The following is a 27,944-nucleotide window of genomic DNA, read 5'->3' on the forward strand; positions in this document are numbered from 1 at the left end:
AAAGAGGCGACACAGTGAAGTGAGACAGCGGCCAGACCTCTTGTTGTGTTGCGGAACTATTACACTATGCAGTCATAAGCAAGTTACGGTATTTATTGCAGCCATTAATGACTTACAGGTTGGATGAATGTGCCAAAGTTCTTTCGCCAGGCATCTGTGCGTGTATTAGTGACTTGCAGTTGAGAGGTTCAGCTAGAACATGCTCAGTCTTGGCTGTTTTCTCTGAGCTTGTGTGAGTTGGCTCATTTGGCACAAAGCCCATCCATAAACAGCAAACACATCTGCTGCACTCACATGGACACGCAGGTCTGAGGGCAGAATACAAAGTGGATATTTGTCATTGACCACACCTTTCCAAAATACAATATCAGAAACGGCAACAACATGTAACGTCGACAACAGAGGGATATTACTGATTTGTAAACCACGGTATGCTCTCCACTGCGAGTATCAGCTGAAATGAGTGGATCAAGGGGGAAAAAAAGACTAAATAACCAAAATGCAAATAAAATTGAATTAAATGCTCTGATTGTTTACTCTTAATCAAATTTCCTTTTGTAACAAGGGGAGTGTGTCTTTCCATTGTAGCATATTTATTTAGCCAGTAAGTATGTTTAAGTGTAAATCACTCTTTAAAGACAGACCAAGCTTGTTTAAAGTGATGTCGTCTTTCCTTGCCACATTTTGATGAACCTCATTTCACATATTTAGCTACACTGTGTTATTTATTAGATTTCTTAGTATGTAATTGTTTTATACCTCACCTCAATGGGGTTTCTTTTTCTTCCATTCCCTTTTTTATTAAGAGGCATTTATATAGTTCACCATTTCCCTCCTTTGTCTTCTCTGCTCTCTCTACCAGCTTGTGAGAAGAGCGTGCAGAAGGTGTGTGCTAACTCGTCAGAGGAAAACCTCCAGCCCTTCAAGGAGAAGATGGAAGGATTCATCTCTGCCGGTGAGTTGAGCTCTGACACAGACTGTACACACAGAAATGGTATGGAAGCATTGCTCCACACGTGGTTTGCTGCTTATAAATATCTTATCAATTTTGCTCTTGCGCTTTTTTTAATTCACACAGGAAATCATGCGTGTGATAGAGAAACACAATAGTCCAGTGCAAAAAATAAATAAATTAGGAAATCATTGATTGCCACTTTAACACTATTAGACGCCACGTTTTAAATGTGTAAACTTTGACTCCTGTGAAGTACTCTGTCACTGATTGTAATCACAAAATATTTTTCTACCACTGCGATAATTAGTTGTGTCAGTCAAGAGGCATCTTCTCCCACTCCCCTCAGATCACGCACAGTGACGCACTCAAGTTCTTGCCGCCAGACCGTGAAATAGACGTTTGTCCTGCTCATAAGTTGGCATGTCTGAAGAAAATTCTCAAGTGTCTTTATAGATGAAACATTCATTCGGACAGAGCATTTACAGCTGAGGAGATCATTGCGAAACCGAGCTTACAGAGCTAGAAAAGCCCAGTTTTCACCCAGCATGGGAACTTTAAAAAGAGGAAGGTATAATTATGTTTTTTGCCATGTCAGAGAGTCAGCTGGGTGGTGCGTGCGTGCGTGCGTGTTCGTGTTCTTACTGAGAGAGGGCGTCTCAGTGCGCTGTAAGACAGCATGAGGACAGGAGTCTACAGGCCCGTAGAAGGGATCACGTTGCCTCTAACATGGTTCTCATGTACTCTCGGCTGCCATAAAGCTGGCAGGACACCTCTGGCTGTGGCCTTGTAAAGACTGGCTGGCCTCAGTGGATCAGGCCTGGGGACCACCGGGACAGGACCCTCCCTCCGGCTCCCCCCCTCACCCCACCGCTAGAGCACACTCTGGTCATCCCGCCGTCTGTCCCCTTTCTGACCTGGACACTGGTCTTCCCTCCCTTTATTATAGTGCTAATTAACTGGTAACATACTTCAAAAAATGCTAACTTCGTTCTTCTACTGTGGAAAGAATCAAGTGGACAAACTGCACATTAGGGTGATGAGTTTTCCTGAAAAACACACAGACAAAGAAAGAAACGTGCCCAGAATCTCTCCACATCTAAGTTCCCTTTCAACCTTCATTACTTTCTGCAGGAAGCATTCAAATTTAAAATTAAATGAATTTAAACACAAGTACTTTGGTTGGTTCATTAATGAAGGAGACTGTGTACACATTTCCATGACTTATTATAGCTCACTTATCATTAAAGAGTTTGTCCATGCCGGCCATTAGACACCCATATGCCGCTCTACGTTTGTTTCACCAAATCTTTATTATACACAAACTTTCCTCTGCATCCGAGTGAATGCTATTAAGGCTTTTTAGTTTGCCCCAGATGGCTCCATCTCTTTCTCCTACTGTCACATCCCTGATTCAGTTGTGCCTGAATAAACAGTAAATGTGGCACCAGAAACTGGTCAGTTGGACTGTTTAAAATCCACCTGCTTCCAATGTCTTTCCTGAGAGCTTTGCACTGATGGCTTTGGGCAAGAATCCTCCAGCATTGTCTGCACAAGCTGTTGATAAAAATCCAGTTAGCCTGTAGGGTTTGATTAATGATCAGTAGTGTGCCAACACCATTTTAACTTGATGAAGCTGCCATTAATATATAGGTATAAGTATACTGTATATTACAGCTTGAACAGCAGCCTGTGGGACCGATGCTCTCAGAAGCAGCAGATAAGTGTTTACATGAGAGACCAGAATGAAACTGGAGCGCACTGTTTTTTTTGTGTTGGAAATTACCAGCAGGAAACCGTGTCCATGCTACTCTAAAAGATCCACAGACCTCACAGTGAACAGTTTTCATTGGAACTTTTTTCTACCAAAGAAATAGACACTACAACTCAGCAAGATCTATGGACTATTTAGAGGGGCTGGTCACTTCGTTACTGGATGTTCTAGATGAGAATTTCCTTTTCTTTTCTAAACATTTTTTTGCATTTATTAGTTTATTAACATCAGCTCATACATCTTTTTTCAAGTCTTAGTGACAGAGGAAAGTGTCCAGATGACACAAGTACCAGATTACATTAAAGGACTAATTGCTTGCATTACTTGCAGCAGTGGGGAAACGATAGACTCACTTTACCATAAAAGAGTCACATGAGGACTCTTACCGGGAGACTGTAGCCATCCATCTCTTGCGGCGCAGAGTGAAACTTTGTGGGGAGTCCATGTTTGCAGTACAACTCCTGAAAAGATGTTATTACTTAACAAGCCTGTGCTGGAATTACATATTGTTGTAATGAAAATGTGCCATGACATTGTTGTAGTTAGTTAATCCACCTTAGCTACTTCTGTGTGCCAAAGCCTCCCCTGAGCTTTGGTCAGTATCACAGAATATTTAAAAGCTTTCAGAAACCACTGTGGTTGCCACTGGCTACAAAGCGGCATTGATTTGCAAAGGCACATCTTGAACATAAACTTTCCAGTGGGATGCTTGTAAACCATTCTTTCATAAACAGAATTCCTCGAGCCATTGCCCATGCTTTGGGAGGAGCGAGTGTGTAATCATCGTTCGTGATGATTCCATGCTCCTCACATCAAAGAGCGGCTGAGGCTCTTAAACTCTGACTCATCAGTGAATGAGTGAATTTCTCACCCAGGTAAACGCTCAGGAGGCTGACCAAAGACGCATGTGTTTGACACATGATTATTAGATATTGGAATAAACCGTTGGGTAGAAAGTCTTTGTACTGAGACTTGTGTTTCTGAGTAGCTCTGACCCATAGCCCAGCCTGCGGAGAAGCTCACAGCAGGGCCTGCAGGTGAACCAAAAAGCCCTGCGCTCTGCCTCTTAAACTTGCCTGTGATCTCTCCCAGATCTAACACGGGACACCTCGGAAATGCAGTGATCCGTCCTCTTGTAAGGCTATTCCTGTGCTCATCCCATCACTGTTTTTGCTCTGGTTTTGAGTCCTCTCTACCCGCTACACTTTATTTCTCTCTCTATCTTCAGAACTATTCTCTAAGGTAAAGTTTAAAAAAAAAAAAGCCTGTGGTTGTTTCAGCATCTAATCAACCACCTTTTCCTTTTTTTAATAGGAGTTCTTTGAAACCTCTGGGGATACTCTTACGGGCATATTTTTTGTGTTGAAAACGAGCCATGACTAATTGAAAACAAATTCCTGCTTTTAATCTCGGCTTGTGTAAGTCTCATTTCGCTAGCTCTCTTCAGAAATACACATGTATCATCACATCCCTGCGCTTTCTTTGTTGTCAGTGAGTCAGACCCCAATAATCAAAATTCCACTTGTTCACATGACTGTGAATTACGTAGACTGTGTAGAATTTGCAGATGATAACTGTCCAAGGAAGCTGTTTTTGATGAAGTCCTGTGTTCAAATAAAGGTGGTGTTGGGAAACAGAGAGGGATGCTTCATCCTTAGCCTCCCTCTAAGACCACTTTCCATCTCGTTGTCATCTAGCTGCTAGGTATAGCAACGGTTTGGAAAAGTGTGTCAGAGTTTAAAAGCCCTAATTTATTGTCCCTCTCAGCATGCACATCTCATAACTTTCTAGTTAGCGACTACTGGTTTCATGTTTACACAGGGAGCGGAGGAAGAGAAACTTCACACATCCTCTCTCTCTCTCTCTCTCTCTCTCTCTCTCTCGCTCTCTCGCTCTCTCTCTCTCTCTCTCTCTCTCTCTCTCTCTCTCTCTCTCTCTCTCAGCTCCAGTGCCACCTCTGCACAGTCGCACCAGAGGGGTACCTCAGGCGCCAGCCTGACCCCCACTGAGACTAACGCCATTGGTCACGCCCCCTCCTCCTTCTAACCCAGACATGGCCACAACCTTCATTCATTAGGTTTTCCTCAGCCCCCTTGCCCACATACATATAGAGTAAAAGTAAAAGGGGTGGTTGGTCGGAGGCTTAAGCTCACCTTCTCCCAAAAGACCCCCAAACCTGCCTTTGAACAATTTTTTGAGAGACTTGCCCCTCTTAAATCTTCAAGTAGGAAAGGTCCCCCATCATTGTAAAAAGGATGAATCTGGAAAAATGCAATAAATCTGAGATCACAGGCACTCTCTGGCCCTAGATAAATTCTTGCACCTCGGCCTGGCCCGCCGCACACATCTGCCTTGCATTTAGGCACTTTTACATGGCAGGAGTCCACAGGAGCCTCCAGTTCCCAAGCCTCTCTGCTCAACCCTGCGCCCCTGCTTCAGCTCTGCTTACAACATGCACATGTATGTCAACATACACGCACCTCCGCAAACAGACCACCGCTCCCCACCCCGAGCCCAGGCGTCACAGGCTCACACTCTCATGCGTCAACACACAGAAGCACGTCAAACTTTACAATGTGCTGAACTGTCACTTGGATAACATGCTCGCTGTGTCACTGACATCTCAAGCCAGAGCCCTTTTTCTTCTTTTCTCCTCAATTGCCAACATAAGGGCGGCTAATGAACACAGCGCCCCCCCTCTGGACCCGCCGGTGTTGCTGGGATCAGTTCTCAGTGGCTCTCAATGGAAACATTTGGTTATCTATGTCACCAAAAAGCCCCATAATCTGCCCCATGATATATCTTGATCCAATATTTCTCTTTCTTTATCTTTAACAGCTCAAAAGCAGCATTCAGCTGAAGAGGACCGACTCAGTGCAGCGCAGAGAAGGTAGGAGACCAACTTTAACAACTCCAAGCCGAGATACATTTAAAGTTGTGACTGAAAGATCATGTTTGGATAGAAAATATGTATATTTCCTGTGGATTTCGTCCCTCAACAACTGTCATGGATTGCAAACATCAGCAGTTATTTGGCATAGTTCATATAGATAACATGGCTGGTTTCTGATAGCACTAATGCTTGCTATTTGTTTAGTTACATACAGTTATTAGCAGCAGCTGATAAGGTTTCTGGATAAGGTGAATGGGCTTTACAGTGTTGTGTTCAGAAATTCTGAAAATGCAAACCCACTTTGAATAGACAGAGATGTGATTTTGGAAGACATTTATTTTGCAGGATTAGGCATCATTTTGTATACATTTAACTATTTATACACTAACTTCTAGGCCTTTTGTAATTTGTCTTAAAGACAAATAAACATGCTTACCAGAGACAGTGGTGGATTTCTACACAAAATGTGCAGCATACTGTATTTTCAGCCTGAATGCCCTGTGCTTCCTCCCCTGCAGTTCCTATCAGTCTTATCTGCCATGTTTTGCGCAGAAGACTCCCGAGAGTTTCCTCAGAGATTTATAGGCGTAAGACACACTGGCAGCCGCTGAGCTTGCTGTCCGAACGAAATCATATCTGGAACATTTCATATTGGAAAAACATGGCGGAGCAGACAAACAAAGCAAATAGATTATTTTTGCCTTGTTTGGATAGAGAGCAGAATTGTTTGCTTTATATCGCAACTCTTCCACTTCCAAAATAAATCATGAAAGCACATAAAGGTGAAAGTGAATGACGCAGGACGCAGGAAAATGGAAACTATAAACAAGGAAGGGAAGTTGATTGCTTTGGACAATACTATAACTCAAGTAATTGATTCCAAACTGTTCTGTTTCATGTTGCTGTTTTTCGCCATAGACGTACGTGTGTGTGTGTTGTGTGTTGTGTGTGTGTGTGTGACCACTGTAATGAATGCGTTGAACTTGAAGGGAAATATTGATCAAAAGGGCCCCGCAGCTGACAGCACCTTTGCCTTTTAATGAAGTTTTCCTTTAATTTCATCTAAAGAGGGGGCTGACTGGCGCTAGGTAGAGCAGGAGGAAGGGAGGGGGCTGGGGGGCTTTTTCTCAGGTTCCCACAGAGCCACCTCGTAAAAGTGACACGTTGTTGATGAATATGGGCGTCAGCGGGCTCTCCGGGCCCTGGGTGGGCTCTCACATCTGCGCTGGATGAGGGATCCTTGGACAAACACACAACAGCAGCAGAGCCACAAAATGATGGTGTTAATAAAGGAAATAAATAACACATCCTCAGTGCTACCTAATATCTCAGCCTTATGAGGAGTGAGTTTCGACGCATGCGAGTCCAAGTCAACCACCAGTGACAAGGACCGGGCGATATGAATCAGCATCAGGATATTGGCAAGAATTATGGCTGGTTCCAGCTGAAATGTGTCCGTTAAAACTGTCAAATAGGGCTGCCACTAACAATTATTTTCATTATCAATTAATCTGATACAGCAGCGATTCTAGGATCGGACCTTTATGGGGGCTCAGCCCCTAATGAGCATGTGACACGGATACAGTGCTTGGTCAGTGTTAAACCCAACATCAGCTAATGTTTTTTGACACTATTAACACTATGATGGAACTAAACCTGACACTTTTTAAGTCACAGCGATAACGACCAATTTGACACAATGTTCTAACGTTCAACAATTTTAGTTGCTTACGTTTCAATTTGGGTTCTAATCTGCACCAAAGAGTATAGAAGTACCAAGAGGCGAAACTCAATAGAACGTTGTGTTGCGTTCAGTCCAAGATGGCGGAGCTGCACTCTTTAGAACGTTCTATTGCAAGCTGCAGCTCGGTCATGGGTGCGTTAAGTTCAGTTAAGAGTGCAGCTCCGCCATCTTGGACTCAATGCAATTGGACGTCAGTTTGGTCGATCAGTCCACCACTTTGGCCACTTCAACTATGGATTGGCATGATATTTTGTGCACACATTAATGTTCCCACTGGGTGAATTGTAATAACGTTTGATGATCCCTTAACTTTTTATTTAGCGACATCATCCGGTCAAAATATAATTGTAGCCAATACGTTGGTTTGTCAACAAATGCCTGCAAAATGAACGACATTCCCATCAGCCTCAGCTGTATACATTTAAGCATGCCAATACGCTAAACTAAGATGTGAACATGGTTACCTGCTAAACATTAGCATGTTAGCATTGTCATTGGGCGCAAGTTGCCGTGTTAGCATTAGCATTAAGCTGACAGCACTGCTTGGTATGACCTTACAGAGCTGCTAGCGTGACTGCAGACTCCTGTTCCAATATTGATGTATATCAGATGTTAGACAAGTGTATGCTAAATCACATATAACATAACATAGCTGATGTCCGTGCAGTGACCATAAGCAAAACCTTTCAGACATTTAAATCTAAATCTTCAAAAGCTAATTTTGTTCAATTTTAATCACAATTTGTTCAGGATTGTTCATTTGGACAACAGAAAGCAATTAACCATAATATTAACTCGCCCAGTGTGTGAGTATGAGGTGACAATTTTCATTTACTTGTAATTAATTGAGCTTTCATTCTAATGAGACATTTTTCAAGTTATTTGGCCCATCCTCGGCGAGTGGCAATGCCTTTTCCCTCAACGTGCAGTCCTAATTTGTCCTCTTCATGTTTGGGTTCACTGAGGTTTTCTGGTTCTGTCCTCAGTTCCGTCTCATTAAGTTCTCTTCTCCCACATCATGCTCAATTTCCTTTGGCCCAACTTCCTCCTCTACAGTCACCATGCAGTCATGGTTTCACAGATGCCAGCTCGTAAGTTATTCTACTTCGGGGTATTGTATGACGACAATGGCACAAAACGACTTAGTTGCCTCTGCTGAATCAGCCAACAACATGGAGTTTACTTCTGTAATTTTTTTTTTTTTCCTGGGGAAACAAAGGAATGCAGAGTTGCCCGTCCAAATATTTCCCTGATTCTCACGTCTGCTCATGGTTTTGTAATGGGTCCTTTTTTATAGCTGTCAGTGAGGAATGCCTGCTGTGGGTGCTGCAATAAACCCTCTCACGGCAATGGCATCATAGCATGGATAACAGAAGTGTATGCGTTTGTGTGCATGTGTGTACAAGTGGAATTGTCCTGCGCTCGCAAAATGGTCTGCTTAGTTTTGTTTACGGTTTCGTAGGTTTTCGCATGTCTGAGTGTGTTTGCATCTGTTTCGAGTGAAGCGTTGTATCTGCTTGTTGCGTATGCTCGGGAGGGTAAAAGGAAAAACGCTGTTGCTTGATTTGTGCATGCTTTGACATGATGACCCAGGGTCAGCAGAGGAGCTGATGGAGAAGAGACCCTGTTCATCATGCCAGACCAGGCCCGGCTGCAACAAAGCTACCTGGGACGGAATGTCTGTTTGGTCAATCTAAACATCCCAGAGCCTTCGATTTCTTTTGTAGCGTACAGGATGATCTACAATGCTCTCCTTTTTCTTTTTTCTTTTTGGAGCATCCAAGCAAAATGACGCATCACTGGGAAATGGAAAGCAGGCTCAAGCTGAAATCCCTTTTTTTCCTCAGCTTTTAGCAGGCCGTCTGGGCAGCATATTGTACCATTTCACTCCATGTGAACATGTCTTAGATTAGCGTCGCATAAAGCCACCTAGCATCTGGAGGTCAGAGCCTATCGGGGTGTCAATGGGACACGGAGCATCCCTTGAATCATAGCCCCCTTTTATCAACCCTTTGACAGGCACTGCTAGAAAATGTCTTTCATGTTTGGGTTAGGGGAGGGACTCTGAAGCAGCAGACAGCTTTTCATACCTTGTGCGTGCTGCTGGGAGCCTTGCAAAGAGTTCAGATTTGGTTACAATTGAATTAGGCTGAGGAGCTGGACTACAACAGTGCTACAGTCCCAGTGAACAGAAAATCCAGAATGTGTTTATTCACATAGATCTGGTGCGTCTGTGTTTTGTGTGTGTGTGCGCACACCTGTCTGTCGCACATGTATATTTCATATCTTATTCACATCTTTGATTGTCTGTCAGTGAATATGCTCCTTGGGGGGGGGGGGCTGTCTCCATCTCATCTGGCAGTGTGTAGAGGTCAATGTGATAATGGAGCCACCGCCACTGGGCTCTCCCCCGTGGCCTAGCGGGGTGGACACTCTCCTTCCAGCTCTGTTTCTGACTCTACATCCATCATTTTCTGTGTGTGCTGTGTCGGTATTGGACTCTTTTTACCCTTTGTGTTTCTTGGGCATACGCACCTTAGTGCTGTTTATAACTTTGACTTTCACATCTAGAGTAGTTTGCTGGAACACGCTATTATTTATGTCCAAGATTATTTATAAGTGTTTATGTGTGATAAGACAACAGTATTTGTGCCTCTGTTCTGTTTTCCAATACAGTTTCCAGGACATGGTGAGCTACTTTGGGGTGAAGCCAAAGTCCGGGGAGAAAGATGTGGCCCCGAGTTACGTTTTTATGTTTTGGTACGAGTTTTGCAACGACTTCAAGAACTCCTGGATACGACAAAACAAGAACATCTCCAAGGAGAGGTAGGTTGGATTCTGGTGGGGTTGCTCCATTTTTTTTTTTTATTTCTGTGTCAAAGACGCATGAACATTAGTTAACTTATCAGGAGGAGAACTTCTCAACCTGTGAAAACCGTTTTCTGGTAGCTTTTTTGACAGTCTGGGGGGGAAAAATCTCAGATTCTTGAAACTTTTTTAACAGTAAGCCTGTGTTACAAATTTGAGTTTGAAAGACATGGGCATTTTCAAGGCAGAAAGGGTATAACGTAATGTAGGATCCAGTATTTTTGGAGCTTGACCCATCCTAGGGACTGAAAAATAGGATGTCGATGTCTTTTCATAGTCAATTTAATGAAAGTGCAATGCTAAATTGCAGGAGTTCACCATTAAAGTGACCATCATAAAAAGCGGACTGACATTATCTGTAAAGCATGATGTAAAATATCTTGTTTCTCAGTCAGTTGATGTACTCCAACTCTGCAGAACACAACCTCAGCTACCAAACTAAAGCTGAACCGTCTCATCCTCGGGTCAGACTTCTTGTCTCCGTCACCTTCCGATAGGTGCTTAACGACCTCTAGACATCATGTCAAATTAGCACTAATTGTACAAGGGTGAAGTGCAGATGCTGAATTAAAGGGGAGAGGGAGGCCATCAAAGAGGAGAAACCCTGAGTGGCCAAGGCCTCGGCCCTCTGTCTGAAGAAATGGGGGCTGAATTTATGACGTTTCCTCTGACCTGAGGCGTCATGGTGGGGGGGGGGGGCATTCCACCGAGGGACAGCAGACCTTCCTGGCGGCCGCCTGGCTTTACTAGCAAGCGTTATGGGAGAACTGATAAACACTGTAATGATGCTGGACATTTAGCCCAAAGGGCAGGAGCGCTCCACGCACGGACACGACAAAGGGACTGCACGGGAGAGAAGCTGTTTGTTACCGTCCAGCCCAACTGCGTGGTCATCCTGGGGTTGCATTTTCAAGTATCATGCGGTGCCTTCATGGCTCTTCACACTCAAAAGTTGTCATGTCGTGAATCTTACATTTAGTGTCCTCCAGCCATTGCTATCTGAACTGAGCCGTCTTCTCTCTCTGTGAGATGGAGATTTCTCTGCCCTGCCATGGATCCGTGTGCTCTTTTAATTGTTTACTAGGTAATCGTGTCTCACATTACTCACAGCTGATTGTGCTTATGTACAATTAACTTTATTTTAAATACTGTTTGCACACTCATAAAAGCCTAGTGTTTTTAAAGGCTGCCTCATTATCTCATCAACCCACTGTCAATCTCTACTGCTTCTCGCTTATGGGGCTTTCACTGACCGCAAACTTGTGTGTGTGTCCGTGTCCCTATGGCTCCAAGACAGGGTGCCCCAGGGAGATGCTTAAATATCTTGCCCTTACAAACAACTTCACAAGGACACAGTGATGAGAGGCTTCTGACTTTATATGGTTTTCACAAGTTTCATGATTTATTTCCAAAGCTTTCAATGTGTGCTTCTAGTTTTATAAGCTCTACGAATGTCAAGTCCTTGTGGATTCCCCCCTCCCATAGGTTAAAGGAAGCTCAAGAAAACATCAAGAAGATCACAGCAGAGAAGAGAGTTGAAACCAAGAAGATCAATGCCAACAGTCTGGTAAGAACGGATCTACATATAGCAGAGATGGAATTTCCTGAAAGCTGCTCCTTTCTTGTGTCTGCGCTGATATCAATACACTGAATCTTTTTATGGTTCTTGCCAACAGAAAGAGAGGCTGCGGCAGAAGGAAGCCAGCGTGTCTTCCAGCTGAGTGAAAGGACTAGTGACGTAGCAGCAGAGAAATGACGAGGTTGGTGTAGATCACAGATCACAAAGTGTGCTGGCCTTATTTCTCCTGCATTTCGATTCGGACTGCCCTCTGTGCACCATACAGACTCACAATAAAACCTCGCCAGACATGTACTACTCTGCTGTATATCTCTGCTCTACAAACACCCGCCCTTCCCCACCCTAACCTCTACCACGCTGTATACATATGAGCTGGGCCTGCAGCAAGGATGCATGGCTGACACAGCCGAAGTGATGGGAATCTTCAAGGCCAAAGGTTGATCTCATTCATCCAGCAGGGCACGACCTCTTGAGTGCCCAGCTTGTGAAAGGTCTCAAGGGGTCAGTGGGATTCACAACAGCTGACACATCCAAGAGTTTCATTCTGGGTCTACAAAAGCTGAGAAACTATTTCTTTCTCAACTGTAGATGTTAGACAGCAGAGTGATAATGCTCCCATATACTCAAAGTGTTAAGACGTTGTGGCCTGAAGAGGAAAATCCCCGTTGACAAAACAAATCTCTCTTTCTGGAAGTGGTAAAGCAGTTGCTAGTGTTCCTTGCTGTAGCAAAAAAGCTTTTCATTCACCATGGCTCATTAAAAGTCTTGTAAATATGTCATGTTGTAGAATCGTCAGGGACCGTGCAGCTTTGAGGAGTGTGATAAATAATCTGCGCTGGGCTTCACATGCAGATTTAGACATGTTGTGTATATAATGTGTGCACACACAAATGGGTATGTAGAGGTTTCACTGTATTGTGTGGCACTGCCCCAGACGCCCCCCCCCCCACACACACACACACACACACACACACACAAATGTACTTAAAACATAAGAAGAACACAACAAGTTTTGGCCGTGCAGCCACTCTCGCCCAAGATATTAAATACACATTACAAAAAATTGCTAATCCTTCTTTGAGTGCTGTGCATCACATTGTGTCCAGCACACCTTTTAAGCACTTTGCTGCTTTACTTTTACTTCTTGCAGTAGCTGTATGTCGTAGCTCGGCTCGCCATAAGCCACACTCCCCTGTTAATGCTAACTGCGTGGATTTTTTTTTTTTTATAGAATGTGCACTTTTTTTGCACCCCTTTTTCTATGCAAGGGTATGTTCCACTTAGACGATTTATGAATTGTATTGCTTCATGATGAAATCCTAATAGATATTTTTCTCTAAAAAGTCTATTAAAGTGTATGTTTTCTTTTCGCAAATGTAAGAGGTAACCAAGCTCCTATCTCCTTCAAGAAAAGTCTATTTATGTAAGGAAAGATTTATTTTCTGCCAAAAAGCATCAGCTTTGTTCCCTTTTTGAGGCTGTATTTTTATGAGTTGTAATTGATGGAGACGCTTCCAAATAGGTCAGTCAGATGAAAGATATATTTTCACATGGATATTACTTTTCTGTTGTGCCCACTAATTCACAGTGTACGCGATGATATGATATGTGGTGTTTAAGTAATTTGCGTAGAATGAAGATGGCCTTTTCTGTTCAGTTTTGGAGAGATGAGGGTTGTATTTTAGGTATTGAGAACATTTTAGCATATCACCTGAAGCCATGTGAGTTCTTATAACTCAGACAGACTTCCATTATCAGAGTATCCATAAAACTGCACCTTGAATTACATTTTTTTTTACCCTCCAAAGTTTTTCACCTGTGCCATTTATTTTGTAAAAAAGAAAATCTAGATATTTCATAAACTGCTATGTTTTACTTTAGAGGGTTTAAAAAGCAAAAAAAAGAGCTGATACCAACCAAGAAACTGCTGTGGTATGTATGTATGTATGTATGTATGTCGGGTTGATATAACCTTAGCTCTAATATAGGTGCTCTGTAATTTTATGGAATTGTTTTAAATTTCAAGATTAAACTACTGGATGCTGAACAAACTGGACCAATATCTCTCTTTTTTTTTTTCTTCTGTCAACACTTCCTTTAGGCCAACTTTTTAGAAGCCCGGCGGTGCACCAAGCAAATGTGATATTTATGTAAGAAACCTGACTCATCAAAGAGGATTTGATGAGTCATAATTCAGGCTCTTCAATAAACTGAGTCAGAATTAAGTCATTCAATCAAGCCTCATTTGTAGATATTACAACTTGTTCCTGGAAGACGAAGTGATTAGCAGTGTTAACATGAGGGATTTGTCATGTCACTTGAACTTTGTTATAGGAATGAGATGGACATTTCAGTGTTTTAGTTTTAGTTTGTTGTATCACTGAAATGTAGGACCTGGTTTTACATATTCAGTCATTAAAAAACAAAACAAATACAAGGATCAATAAATCCCCATTTGATTCTGATGAAAGAAAACTTGAATGTTGTCAGCTCTGTCTGTAGATTCACACCGGTGGCACCAGCTCATCCCCATTTTTTTTTTTTTTTTTTTATTCAAACACTGAAATAATCCTACAGATTGTGGGTTAGACCATATATTAAGAGGGCGATATTCAATATGGATAGCTTAAGAATAATGCATTTAATAAATAAATAAAAAAATATCCAACATTTGCGATTTATTTATCAAACGGAAAATCCCTTATCATTGGCACCGCCCCTCCCCCCCCCCCACACTCCTTTTCAGTCCTCCGATAGATTTTCGAGCAATGTCATTACATATAGTGGAAAAAGTTAAGTGACATCATCTCGAGATAATTGGAACAGGTAACCGCATCTTTTCTCCTGAAACTGACTACTTCTATGACATTTATTCCCAGGGCTGAGTGCAAATGTTTCCATGCAGGAGGAAAGCAGTAGATGACGAAGGGATCATTTAACATTTTGTTTAACACACTTTCCTAATTAACAGGTGTAAAGTAACAGATGATATGCACAATATTCCGACATCCGTTTATTTTATGTTTTGGTGGATAATTTAATTCAAAGGATAGACAAACCGGTTACATCAAAGGTGGCTTTACATTTTACAACTATTTAATCTCGATACTGTATAAACCACCGCTGTACATTGTTTGTTTTAACTAACATAGAAGCCTATATTGTCTCTACAACTGAGTAGGCACCCAACTTACAAAAAAAACTTTACTGGTGGATAAAATCACATTGTCCATTCACAAATATCGCCGCTCATCTATCAAATTCCACACAGTGGAAACATCCAGTTAAACAAACACATATGCACACACAAATACTAAATAGGACAGCAATGTTTTCCTGTCACCATAAGCGTTTTGATTTATTAAATAAACTGGGGTTATTCAGTCCTCTTGGGGTGAGGAAGCCGTGCGTAAAACGTGCCCATTCCAACTCAGCGTTCCCGTGCAGTGATGCTTGGTTTCAAACTTTGCAAACTGGTGAGGAGTAAAATGTTCGTTGCCGTTCAACGTCGGATTATAGGTTGCATGTCCATATTTGTTCACACTTTGTGCAAGAAGAGAATATTCGTAGCCTAAATGTAAGAAGCCTTCATGGATGCTTCTTCCGATGGAGACAGGCACGTGTTCTTGGCTGTGTGCCAGCCTTTCTTTTTTTCTAACAACAATCCTGTCCGCGAAGAATAAGAATATGAAAAACACACAGAACACATTTCTTTAGTCCAGGTCTATGGATATACAGCGGCACTGTTTGACGCGCTGGATGCGTTTCTTCTTGGTGGGTGGCTGCTGGTCCGGACAATTCAAAGTAATAGACATGGCGGTAAAACGCTTCGGCTTGCAAAAAGAACAGGACTGGAAGGCACCCTCCTCCCTGCGGATGTGCCTGGGGATGTAAAAGGAGTTGCACTGTCCGTAACAAAAGCGATTGATGATGGTGCGGCTGACGCAGCCCTCCTCGTGGATGGTCTGCTTGAGGGGCTGAGTCTTGCACCAGTCCCGTTTTAAATACTGGCGCTCCGTCACATGTAAAGCTTCTTGGCTGGACTCCAGCACCTCATCGGCCGGTGAGGATGAGACCTGCCTCTGCCGGGACCCAGAGCCCGCCTGCGGAGGCTGCGGTTGCTGCTCCGATTCGTTTGGGTTGCTTTTGTCAGGATGAGGAATGGCCCCTTGTGAACCTCGGTTTCTTTTGGAATCCACGGGAGAGGATAGCAACCCCATGATGAAAACCATACTGCAGAAGATACGCGTTGAGTTGGCCATCTTTGGGGAGAAAAAGAAAATAATGAATCACCTATACCGTTTCAACTCTGGACGGATTACGCACAGCTGTCAAAGCGTTTTCGCTGCGTAAAAAAGCACAGAGCTTGCTTTTATATATATATATATATATATATATAAATCGAGAATATTATGTAACAACGTAACTGTATATTTGAATTACCTCAGTATGAATATCTGAGTGAGAAATTTAATTATGCTCCCATACGTTATAAGGCTATACATAGATATATCCGTTATGCAGGAATGTCACCAGATTTAGCCAAAGCAAAAGCATATCAACTTTCTAATGTTTAATAAACCAAGTACGTATCCACACATGATCACCACTGTATAACAATGATGCAGTTTTGTAGTTTCTATAAGCTATAAACAAAAAAAAAAGGTCAAATGTAAGTGGCGGAGGACGATATGCGTGGATGTTATGGTCACAAACAGTCCAAATTCACTCACCTGTGCGAGCCTGCGCTGCTACAAGTGCGATGATCTGATCCTGTCAGTCCTCTGCGGCACCTTCCAAACTGATAGGCACCTACTGCTGTCGACTGTACACTGGTGGGGCTGTGGATGGGTGGGACACTAACCGCTCCATAGACAGGGGCCAGGGGGTTTAATACAAATTGCTCCAGCGCCGGACTGTCTCCCTTTTAAATGTTTGCCAGCTGAGATGTGCACAACAGTTCCCTCTACATTATTGGCTAAGCACGATGTAGAGAAAATCAAAACTATCCGCCCCCTCAACACTTCTCTGAACCCACTTCTAAAACAGACAACCGAGAAACGGCGTAGGGCAGGCAGGCAGGCGGGAGTAGGAGGCGGCGAGAAGAGAGAAAAGTAAAACGTTTTTTTTTTTTTTATATCAAAACGAGCATGATGAAACATACTATACAATACAGTATATCATCATTTAAAAACTGAAATGAGGCGTTTACAGTCCTCTCGTAAACTATGAACATGCAATCTAAGGATTATATCAATTAAAAAGGTTGACTATTGGATTACAGCACACCTGTGAATCCTCAACATAGACAGCAGTCGCTGTAAACTCATCATATACAGCAACATACCAAAACAACGAACAAAAAATGCTTTTTTTTTTGCATTTAAAACAAAAGTACAAAATTAGCTTGGGAATAAACGATTGGAATGGATGGAAGTAGTCCCTGCTCCATTATATAGCCATAGGCTTTTAGTTAGTTATTGTACGTGTCCCCATTGTACGTGTATTTACGCATGCACATTTTGGGCTACTATGATTTAAAAACCATTGATAATTAGTAATCTGATTGAAAGTGGAATATTTCTTAAAATGGCTTTGGTAAAAATTAAAGAAATTATCGGTACTACTTTCTAATGAGCACCTTCTATAAATTGTAACGAATAGTATTTTTGTTTATTAAATCATTTACTTATGCTTTATAAATCAGTTTAAGCCACTGTCAAGAGCAACTGTTGGGTTGCCAGGTTGTGAAATGTCCCTCTGGTTGACGTTATATCCTTTGTTTTGTAAAATTATGTTATGAATGTTGGTAATTTGTTAGTAAATGCCTGCACTATTAAGCCACAAGCTTGGAGTTATATCATGTTAATAAGTTGCTAATTAATTAACTTTTGGTCCAGATTCTCTGCAGATTTTTCCTGCCGTAAAACTAAACTAAATATCTAAAGGGCGAATCAGGTGTCCTACTAAAGTAGTATGATCACAAGCTAAAGACTTTTTTCACAACCTGGCAACTCAAATGTAGTGGCTTAAAGGCTTAACAGCTGTATAAAACATTAAATGATATATATATATTCACATGTTCAGCTTTTATAATATTCTGGAAAATACTCCAGCACACACACTGCTGTTGGTTAAGGATTAAAATAATTATAGGCCAAACATGCTCATATCTTCAACTAAATTATGAATTGTCCATTACTGGATTTCCATAATAGTATACAGTATGTTTCTAATATATTTTGATACATTTCAGGTTTCAGAAAGTTAAAAGTTCATTTGCTGAACACATGGCCTCAGCCCAACCGCCTGTCTGCAATATGTATGCATAAAAATGCAGAATCAGACTAATATAGACAATGCGCTACAGTCACTGCAGTGACATTTATAAGCTGCTACAGTTAGAGCATTTTAACACAATCTTTTGTCCAAGTCCAATATACTGCACATGAGAAGCATGCCAGCCTCCCAATGGGCTGTGGAGAATGAATCAGAGGGAATGATTTTGACCTTAACCCTTTCACTGTCTACTCTTCAGATTACTTACAGGAGAAATCATGCCTAGGCCATTCACCAGCTTTATGTCAACATAAGTCACTGAGCCAGATCCAAACATGCTTTTAGTAGTAGGTGGGAGTTTCAAATACCTGATTTTACACTGAGCAGAAAGAACATTTTATTTTGATTATGAAGGAATCTCCAGAGCACAGGATAGATTTTCAAATGTACCAGAACCTACATTGCTCAAAAGACATCCTTCAAATAACCAGAAGTACATTATATAAGGATAAAGTTGCACTGGGGCAGTCTGGGTTTTTGACAGAATAAATTCCTAAGCCTTATTACAATATGAACATGATTCACTGAACATCTGTCTAGTATTGTTTAAGCAGTGGTTGTAAGACTCCCCCTTGTGGCTCCAAAAAGTGCTAATTATTTCTGCAAACCAGAATAATTCAACTAAAAAGAAAAATGTTGTTGTTGTTGTTAGGTATATGCTTTTTGATTTTATTTGTCTGAAGCAGTTCACATGGCAAAGCATTTTACTGACTGTTGGTTCTGAAATTAATGGACTGCGACTTGATGTAATCAATACTGCTTGGCTTTTTTTTTTTTTTTTTTCATAAAATCCAACAAAAGGTGCATTTTTTTCTTGTTACTGTCCATGACAAAAGACAGTAAGAAAGTATTGTATAATTCAGAAATGGCCACAACTTCAGTAAATAGTTGTTTAAAAAAAAGAAATCTAGATTAGATATAAAATGCATAAATAAAAGCATAAAACTTGAGCTCAACATTTCCAGTCATACATCAATCACATAATTGGCCTGCACGCTACAGTCTAAAACACTACGCAACATAATCCAGTAGGCTGATATGTGTCGATATTTAACTCCTAAAAAGGACAATTCCAGTGCAAAACGAACCTAGGAGTTAACAGATGTGTACCCACTCGATTGCTCTCTGGGACATGTTTTCATGCTAATCGAATGTGTTTGTAGCTTGAAACAAGCTAGCGCGGACCGCTGATTAGCTTACAACGCTAGTATTCGGGGCACAGGGAAAATAAAAACAAATCGCTTATTATACCACTAAAAAGGCTCAAAATATCACCACACTTCAACGGTAGCATAATGAGGGTCCCTAAATGTTAACCGAAGCATTGAGAACATTGTAAGTGTACAGTTTATTAAAAAAAATTGTTTAGAAAGACAGTAGCTCCCAAGACGGCGGCCGCCTGTATACGAGAACGCGAATCTATCTTTTTAATAAACTGTCTGTACACTTACAATGTTCTCAATGCTTCGGTTAACCCTCATTATGCTGCCGTTGAAGTGTGGTGATATTTTGAGCCTTTTTAGTGGTATAATAAGCGATTTGTTTTTACTTTCCCTGTGCCCCGAATACTGCGTACTGCGAAGAATGCGTTGTAAGCTAAATCAGCGGTCCACGCTAGCTTGTTTCAAGCTACAAACACATTCGATTAGCATGAAAACATGTCCCAGAGAGCAATCGAGTGGGTACACATCTGTTATTAACCCCTAGGTTCGTTTTGCGCCGGAATTGTCCAAAACAAACATATGAACATCTCCCATTTAAGACCCTAGCACAAACAGCATCTACCGTAGCTAAAGAAATAAATTAAAACCCCTGAAAAAAAATATGGATCATATAAGAGGCCATGTTTAATGTCACGTCGTCCTACCAGACAGAGACCTGCATAGTAAGGAGGAAACATATAAGGCAAAAGACTTTAAACTATAAATCTACAGGCTTGGTGGCAGACAGCAGTCGTACTTGGTTGAGAGGGTTTCTAGGTGAACCTCTGTAATGGTTTATGTCCTTCTCTACTACCTGCTGCACAAGAGGCTTCTGAGCTCCTGGTGGATCAGGGACCGAACAATCCATTTTGGTCTGTGGTTGGACCTTGTTGGTCATGTCGGACAAAGCACAGGGATTGAGTTTACAGGCCAAGGTGCTTTGCTTTTTGGGTGGGACTGGAGGTGGTTTCTTTATGGGGCGAATGCTGTTGGACAGCCCCACTTGTGCCCCCCCCTGGCAAGGCTGGAGCTGTGGGTGAGGGGAGAGGCCACTCTCCAGGCTCACTGCCCTCACCACCTGACCGCTCTGGCTGATGGCGAGTTCTGCATTTCGAGTCGGTCTCCTGCTCTCTCCCAGGAGTGTGTTCATCCTGCGGACGGTCTGACGCACGGGGGTGCGCTGGAACTTGAGCGGTGATCTGATGTGTCTGGCCATGGAGCCTCTGGGCGAATGAAGGGTGAGCTTGTTGAAGTGATGAATGTGGTCTGCCACCCGACGCCTTTCAGTCTCCAGGCTGCGTGGTGAGAGGGGCTGCTGGTTTTGGACTTTGGTACCACTCTCTGGGGAAGGTTCATTTTCTTCATGTACCGCACTGACCATAGTACCAATTTTAGGGGTTGTACCAAGCTCATCCTTGAGTTCAAGGCGCAGCTTGTATGGCGTGGACTGCAGCCCAGAGGAGACACCCAGTTTGAAAAGACTCTGGATGTCCAGAGCGTCGATCAACCTGCTGCAGTTCACCTGCTCTGCCTCCGTTTCACTTTCTCCCACCATGGAGCTGTTGTAGCTACTGATGGGAGCAGCACAGAAAGAGCCTGAATCAGCCTGTACTGCTCGAGTACAGTACGCACCAGACTCAAAAACTACACTGTCAATATGCAAAGGTGATAGAGCGGCAATTTCAATCTGGCCAAAGGTTATGTTCTGTTCATTAGCCAGAAGGCTCTGCTGCGTTGGGAAGCTGGAAGCATCTGTGTCCACAGACACAACTTTGACCGTGGGAGTCTCTGGTGGAGGGACTAGCAGGCTGTGTGATGGTTTTGTCGCGTTTGTCCCCGTAGAGTTGCAGTTGTCCTGTGTGACGGCCTGGAGGTCACTGCCCGACTCTGTGAAGGCCTTCTTTATTGTCAGCAGGGTGGGGCCGGTTTGACTCTGGGCTTCAGTGACGGAGCCCTCGCTCTCTAGGCTCTCAGCACTGGAAGCACAACACAGCTTTTTGGGAAAGCTGGCCACTGCTGGGGGCTTTGATACAACAATGGCTGGCTCAGACATGTAGTTGCTCTTTAAGCACATGTGCATTGGGGTGTCCGTGAAAGATCCTCCGCTGAAAGCCTGGGCTCCTACGGGAGTCTCCCCGCTCCATGAGGTCCGGTGGGCACTTGAGTCACATTGGGGGGTCAGCAAATTGTCTTCAGACTTGCTGATGTACCTGGAGCCTGTAAAACAATGTGGGCCATTACAACTCAAAATGACTACATTTGTAACATCACACTGGAATAGATATTTTTATTAGCAGTTGATTGGATTTCATTACTTGGTACTCACTTTTGGTTTCAGCTTTTCTAGGCAGAACTGATGGACTGAACTCCGTCTCTTTGGTGAAACGAAAACTGGTTGTGCTCTCCTGAGTGGCAAGTCGCCAGCCAATGGACTCAGATCCCTTTATCACCAGCATGGAATGAGACATGAAAGATGAAAGAAGCTTTAGTGTATTATTTTTGTTAAAAATGACTCCACAGGTGTTACCCAAAATGTAACATTAATATGTTAATTACATGATTGTTGTGGTTAGTTCTTCAGAGGATGATAAAAGTCACTCAGAAGAAACAAGATATTGGATTTCTTGGTCATCAACTTTTTATTAAGTCAAGAATATACATATAACTATAGAGCATTATAAAGTTCTGCACCTTAAACAGCTCACCCGATGTACCCCAAAAGGTTACAATATATTGTATGTATATACTATATAATAACATTATTTCACCTGAGTCCTTAACATCGTAAATCACAGGACATATACTGCTTGACATATGGCTTTGTACCATACAAGTATGAACACAATGTATTTGTAATATTACAAATGTGAAACACAATCCATTTTATTTTTTTAAAATCGTGAATGCATTAGTTTAAATGTGTTAGCTACTCAACCCACGACTGACACTATTGGGGGATCTGTCAGTTTTACCAATCAATGCGAGAGGCAATACTTGCTTTATCAGACTAGCCCTGATCGCAGCTAACAAATGTATAGCCAGTCACTGGAAAAATGAGGAACCCCCTGGGGTTTCTTTGTGGCTTAAAGAGCTCTCATCATATTTAACGTCAGAGAAGATCATGTTTAATCTTAAGAAAAAGCCATCACTCTTCGATAAATGTTGGGGAGGATTTGTAACCTTTCTATGTAATGGAATATCTCCTAATTGTGATGCCCAGGGTCAAACTTGAAAACTGTGCTGCAGTGTCCTTTAGAGAGTTGCTGGCACTAGTGGGCGTTTGGGGCTTTCGTGTGGCTCTATAATCCACCTAAAGTGCGGGCAAACTGCCGGAAGGTTGAGTGTAACACAATGCTATATAAGACAATGATACAGTTTCATTCAAGCATGCTCCTGTTAGTACGTTTATCTCTTGTACCTACAAACTTCTGTACTTATTATTTTTTTATTATTTTATTTCTTTTTTACACATGGTACTCGTGTCAAAACTGTGAATGTAGCATTTTTGTAATAACTGCTATCCTGATTTAACTCCTTTTTTTATTCTCTCGTTTTATCTGTGTACGCCACAGTCAATTGGGGTGGGGGGTGAGAGGGGTTTGATGTTAAGTTATGATGACTCCATTACATTGTTGTTGGGTTTTGTTGTTATTGTTTTGAAAATCTTCAATAAATTAATTGTAAAAAAAAAAAAAAAAATAAAAATGTTAGCTACTGAAAGTAAAACTTAGAATGTTACACAGTAAAAAGTGCTAATGTGCAACAATTTACCCCATTAAAAACACCCCCTGTGCAAATGTTACTTTATTTTTTTTAATAGTTAATTGCAGCAAATGCCTCAATGCAATTCATTAACAGCATTTTTCATAATCTGTGAACCAGATAAGTGGAATGTCAAGTCTGTTGAGCAACTAGACTTACAGCCTCCTTGCTGCTCTTCCCCAGGCTAAAACGCAAGCGCAGAGATTTGCGTGGTGCTTCTTTTTTGTCGACTTTAGGAGAAAAGCAGCCAGCTCTTCCAGATTCAACTCTGAAAAGGATATACATTCAAACCATTATCAGCATAAGAATAATGTTGTACAAACTCTTATCTTTCTGTATAGTATAGCATAGTGGGAAATGCATGGCTGTGCGGCACAATGCATTTTATGGCATCGCTTGGTCACAATTATTTGTATTCAGTAAATGTACTGTGAATGTCTATTACAGCACCATACTGTAAAATATGACCATACTGTCACTTCTGTCATAGAAACAAAAAACATAATTGGGAATTTTGAAGGTTAACTGGAGGACAAAGAAAGTGTGTACCTGTTGAGAGCATGTCTCTTGCTAAGTCGTTGGCTCTTCCTCCTTGCAGAGACCGATGACTGCCTTCTAGACTTCCCTGCTGATGACAGGGTATTTTGGGAAGAGTCCAAGACCCCCGAGGCACTGTAAGCTGCCATATATAAAAAGGAGGGAAAGAACATGTACGCTTAACCACAAGCTTAAAAGACAGCAGAATAGTTGATTCCCATTTGATCAAACAATCGTCAATACCTGATCCAGGAGTGGAAGCCGCACTGAACAAAGTATTGGGAAGTAATTCTATCCCAAGAGTCTTTTTGACAGATCTACGTTTCTTGTTTGAGAATCCAAAAGAGTAACCAGATTCCAAAGGAAGTTTTCGCTTTGAGGTTGGTGTTGCAATCACAGGAGTTGCAGAGGAAAAGACTGGCAAAAATCACAAAAGAATTAATAAATGTATAGTACCACACACACACACACACACACACACACACACACACACACACACACACACTTCTGAGCCAAGGCACTTTGAAGACTTTGCAGGTTATAATTTATGGAAGATGATTCATGCAGATGACAGGCAGACAGGCAAAGAAAACAAAAGCCAATAAAGACATTTAAAACAAAGCATAATTTCCCATTATTTAAATTACTTTTTTTTCCATTATAAAGGCAAACGTCAATTTGCAGAAAGCTTGTTGTTTCATGTGCATAGCAGATGGCTCATCATGCTATAGGACAGGCAACATTATCTCATCTGACCTCAGTACCTACCAAGACTGTCTGACTGGGTGGCATTTGTGGGTGTTCTATTAGTTTTTATCTTATTCAGAGCACCATTGACCATATCTGAAATATGAGACAAATCGAACCATATAAAGTATACTGATTAAAGCTGCTTAAAAATAACATGATTAATTTACAGTTACTGAAATACAAGGCTCCATTTTACTTGTTTACTTGTCTGTTTAGTGTCTCTAGATATTTTCACCAGTGCAACTGGAATTTATCTCGCCAATCTGAGATTTGATTTACTGTAAATCTTATTGCAACTTTCATAAAAAAAATAAAAACAAAGACAGATATCTGATGGTATAGTCTTACCTCCGAAGCTGCGCCTGTGTCTCTTCTTCGTCCCTGAGTTTATGTCCAGCTCCTCAAGTCCATCGTGAGTAGGGGACAGAACCCCCGCCTCACAGCCCATCATGGCTGGAACTTTCTCTAGAAGAAACTGTGGTAACACACCTGTGAAACACAGACACAACCAAATAATTAGTGCTAAAAAACAACAGTGTGCACGGACACAAAAGATGACCTACAGGTAAGATGCCTCAAGTCATACCAAAGTTGTGGGCATTCTCTATGAAGCAGTGTACTATGGCTGCCTGTAGCTTGAGGCGTTTCTCAGTGTTGGCGTTCATCTTCTCTGTACAGTCTCCAGCGTGAAGGATGTTGGGAGCCAAGATCACAGACAAGTTGCTGCTATCCATCTTATTCTCTGCACTCCTGCGATTAAGCAAAGAGATAGAAAAACAGCAGTAATGTATATATGAAGAGGAAGGTAAAGACAGATAAGAAAAACATTTAATGGTAGATGGATGTTTGTATAAAAAATAAATAAATAAAAATAATTTAAATGTAACAAAGTAATCCAAGTAAATATATTTCTGGCACCTCTTAGACACATTGTGGAGGAAGTCAAAAAAGTGACGCAGGGTGCTCAAGTTTTTGTCGGGTAGTACACAAGACAGCAGCATGGTGGCAGAGGTCCTATCCTCCATGTTGGGGAGTTGCTGGGCCTTGAGGAAGGTCTCCTGCAGCTCTGTGGGTAGCACGGGCTCCGGCAGCTCCCTGAGGAACTGCTTCACCAGACCAGCCACATCACAGGGAAGTGCGCTGGACAGACACTCCTCACCCGCATCCAGTTTTGCCTAGACAGACAAAACACAGCTGGTGTGTTAGACCTTGTTCTCAGGGTCAACATCCCTCAGTGAATGCAAGGTCAACTTCAGCCATCACTCACCCTGAGTGCTTTCAGGCGAATGACGGAGCCCGATTTTCTGAACAGGCCCTCTGTGTCGACATGTGCCAGCAGTATCATACATGCGTCGACCAGGAAGCTAAGAAAGCAGAGAAATGCTGTTAGTATAAAATGTACAAGACAGGACAAGAAATAACTTTAAGCGACTTTAGGCTCGCGTAAAAGTAAAGCATGTCTACTTGCCTTGGCACGCTCCCGCATTCCATATTATAGTACGGTAGGCTCTCCAGGGATACCCCAAAAACCTTTGCCTGGGGGAACAATCAAACAATTAAAAACAAGACATTAACTGTATTAATGTTAGATTGTAAACAGGAAGGCTAAACTATGAAAAAAAAAAAAAAAAACCCAACCAGCTGTTAAATCACTCCAATAACATTAGCATCACAACCATCGTGTATTCATCTGTATCAAAATCTGAGAGTCCAAAATCTTGGACACACTCACTGCCTCTTATTTTTGTTTTAACCATACTCGTATTGTTCTCTGTGATAGAAATACCACTTCCAGACATTCCTATGTTTGAGAGAACAATGGAAAGTAGTCAATGATCTGAATCCATCCTGAGTTTTTAAGAAAGTAAAAGAATTCTTCCATTTCAGTTGCCGATTTCCTCATATAGTCTAAACTCAAGTTAATTGCATTTGTTTTCTATTACCACATTTTAAGGCCTCCCCTGCAAATGCAGAAGTTCAATGTTCATTTGAAAAGTCACAAAGTCTCTTGCAACAAACCTTGTGACTCCTGTAAACCAATTACACAAGAAGAAACAGGGCGTTCACAGTTAGTAAATTAACTGCCGTAACATTCAGTATAGCATATCCTGTAGAGGTTAAATTGTTCCGAGTTATCTAAATTACAAATTTATTTTTGCCAATATGTCCAAAAACATTACAACAATGTGCCCTAAAGATTTATGAAAACACATTGCCCTTTTGTGTCGTCGAGTTTGGCTTTCTATGACTTGTAAAGAACTTTATGGTGTGAATGAAGAACAACAGCCTGCGAACAAATGGGTTTCATCGGTGGGGGCATGCTTTCAGTAATATGCTAATTGGATTAAATTGCCTAAACCATAGTATGTAACGTTAGGTTGATACTGTGAACGTTAAATCGTGGTCTGCCATAACGGATTGTCATGTCAAAAAAAGTCACTGCAAATAAAAACGCAAGTAAATTATGCTGTGCATGAGTTTTTTTTTTTAAACTTACCGAGTTGCTGGCTGTCGACTTAACGTTACAGCTGGCGGCTTTGTTTTTGTTCCAGTTTTTTATCTTTATCCCATACGCTGCGCGGAGGTGCTGCACAGCCACTAGACGCATCACATTTCTTTCCATGACTTTCATTTTTACACTTCTCTCTTGTAAGGTTACTTTCAAATGCACTTTGCAACAATTCGTTCAGTCTCTTCTGACAGGACCGGACGTTATGTTATATCGATTTTGTCCTGACCAGTCTTTCCAACTTTAACGTTATTACTTTCTCCACACGTCTGACGTAAACTAGCTAGCTAAGTCATCCTCACGTGGCTCTGAACTGCTTAACGTTAACTTACAAGACGCTTGATCCCTACAACCGTTTACCATTTGCAATCTCAATAGTAAGAACTACAAAGTTACTCAGTCCCAAAGAGATTTTAACGACTTGACTAACGTTACATTATGGAGCGCTTATCTAGCTAGCTAGCTAATAACTAGCTCCGTGTTTCAGTTGCAATGCAGTTAGCTAGCTAACGTTAGCTCATTTACAAGCCTAACGTAAATTAACTAAATAGCTCATCGGTGTCACACAACTGAAAATTTGTGTTTACCTCTTCTCAAACGGTGAACTGTATGAATTACATCGATTCAATTCTTTAGCTAGCTAGCTAACTAACTGCATTGCGCTAATGGTTCACTCGTCAAATCGGTTGCCAGGGTGTCTCTGTTTCCGCAGAGCATTCAAACAGCGGCGCTCCATACACTCTACGCTATGATTGGCTAGTAACGGTTCGAATAACATTCTCTGGGGCGTGTGTTTTACTACCCAGGGTAGCCTCACTGGGCGGGGTGGTTTCTAGATGAAACCTCAAGTGGACGCTTCTTGTCAACCGGGTTGACTCTGTAAGTCAAACTAGTCGCACCTTTCAGACAAATGCCAATATTTGATTCGGTTCTAATTAGTAGCTGGTTAATTCTCCTCACCCTGTTTTTGTGCATTATAGCTGTGATTATGGCACATGATGTATAGATTAATGATATTCAGCATGTTTAATGGGA

The 27,944-nt window shown here is 41.8% G+C and overlaps 3 protein-coding genes across 6 annotated transcripts in view; 1 reads left to right on the top strand and 2 right to left on the bottom strand.

The window, feature by feature from the left end:
• Nucleotides 1-12,511, top strand: part of LOC144535737 (formin) — a 51,052-nt gene extending 38,541 nt beyond the window's left edge. For all 3 annotated transcript variants that reach the window (XM_078278346.1, XM_078278344.1, XM_078278345.1), the window contains 5 exons: nt 863-955; nt 5,565-5,616; nt 10,040-10,189; nt 11,717-11,798; nt 11,908-12,511. In XM_078278346.1, coding sequence (XP_078134472.1) covers nt 863-955; nt 5,565-5,616; nt 10,040-10,189; nt 11,717-11,798; nt 11,908-11,952 — 422 coding nt within the window. In that variant the 3' untranslated portion in view covers nt 11,953-12,511. The remainder of the gene's footprint in view (nt 1-862; nt 956-5,564; nt 5,617-10,039; nt 10,190-11,716; nt 11,799-11,907) is intronic.
• A 2,231-nt stretch (nt 12,512-14,742) lies between these two features.
• grem1b (gremlin 1b) lies at nt 14,743-16,809 on the bottom strand. The gene is made up of 2 exons (XM_078277551.1): nt 16,544-16,809; nt 14,743-16,072 (listed from the first exon to the last, which is right to left on the bottom strand). The coding sequence occupies exon 2, from the start codon at nt 16,070-16,072 to the stop codon at nt 15,524-15,526; it is 549 nt and encodes a 182-aa protein (XP_078133677.1). The 5' UTR covers nt 16,544-16,809; the 3' UTR covers nt 14,743-15,523.
• Nucleotides 16,810-19,571: 2,762 nt separating this feature from the next.
• arhgap11a (Rho GTPase activating protein 11A) lies at nt 19,572-27,629 on the bottom strand. 2 transcript variants are annotated; one of them, XM_078278156.1, is made up of 12 exons: nt 26,898-27,629; nt 25,869-25,936; nt 25,668-25,764; nt 25,319-25,575; nt 24,987-25,150; nt 24,749-24,889; nt 24,419-24,493; nt 23,894-24,067; nt 23,663-23,792; nt 23,273-23,381; nt 21,678-21,792; nt 19,572-21,568 (listed from the first exon to the last, which is right to left on the bottom strand). In XM_078278156.1, the coding sequence occupies exons 1-12, from the start codon at nt 27,030-27,032 to the stop codon at nt 20,070-20,072; spliced, it is 2,964 nt and encodes a 987-aa protein (XP_078134282.1). In that variant the 5' UTR covers nt 27,033-27,629; the 3' UTR covers nt 19,572-20,069. The 2 variants fall into 2 exon arrangements, with proteins under 2 accessions (XP_078134282.1, XP_078134283.1); XM_078278157.1 differs by lacking the exon at nt 24,419-24,493.
• Between the last annotated feature and the right edge of the window lie 315 nt (nt 27,630-27,944).

This window comes from Sander vitreus, chromosome 20, assembly GCF_031162955.1.
Source record: "Sander vitreus isolate 19-12246 chromosome 20, sanVit1, whole genome shotgun sequence".
NCBI lineage: Eukaryota > Metazoa > Chordata > Actinopteri > Perciformes > Percidae > Sander > Sander vitreus.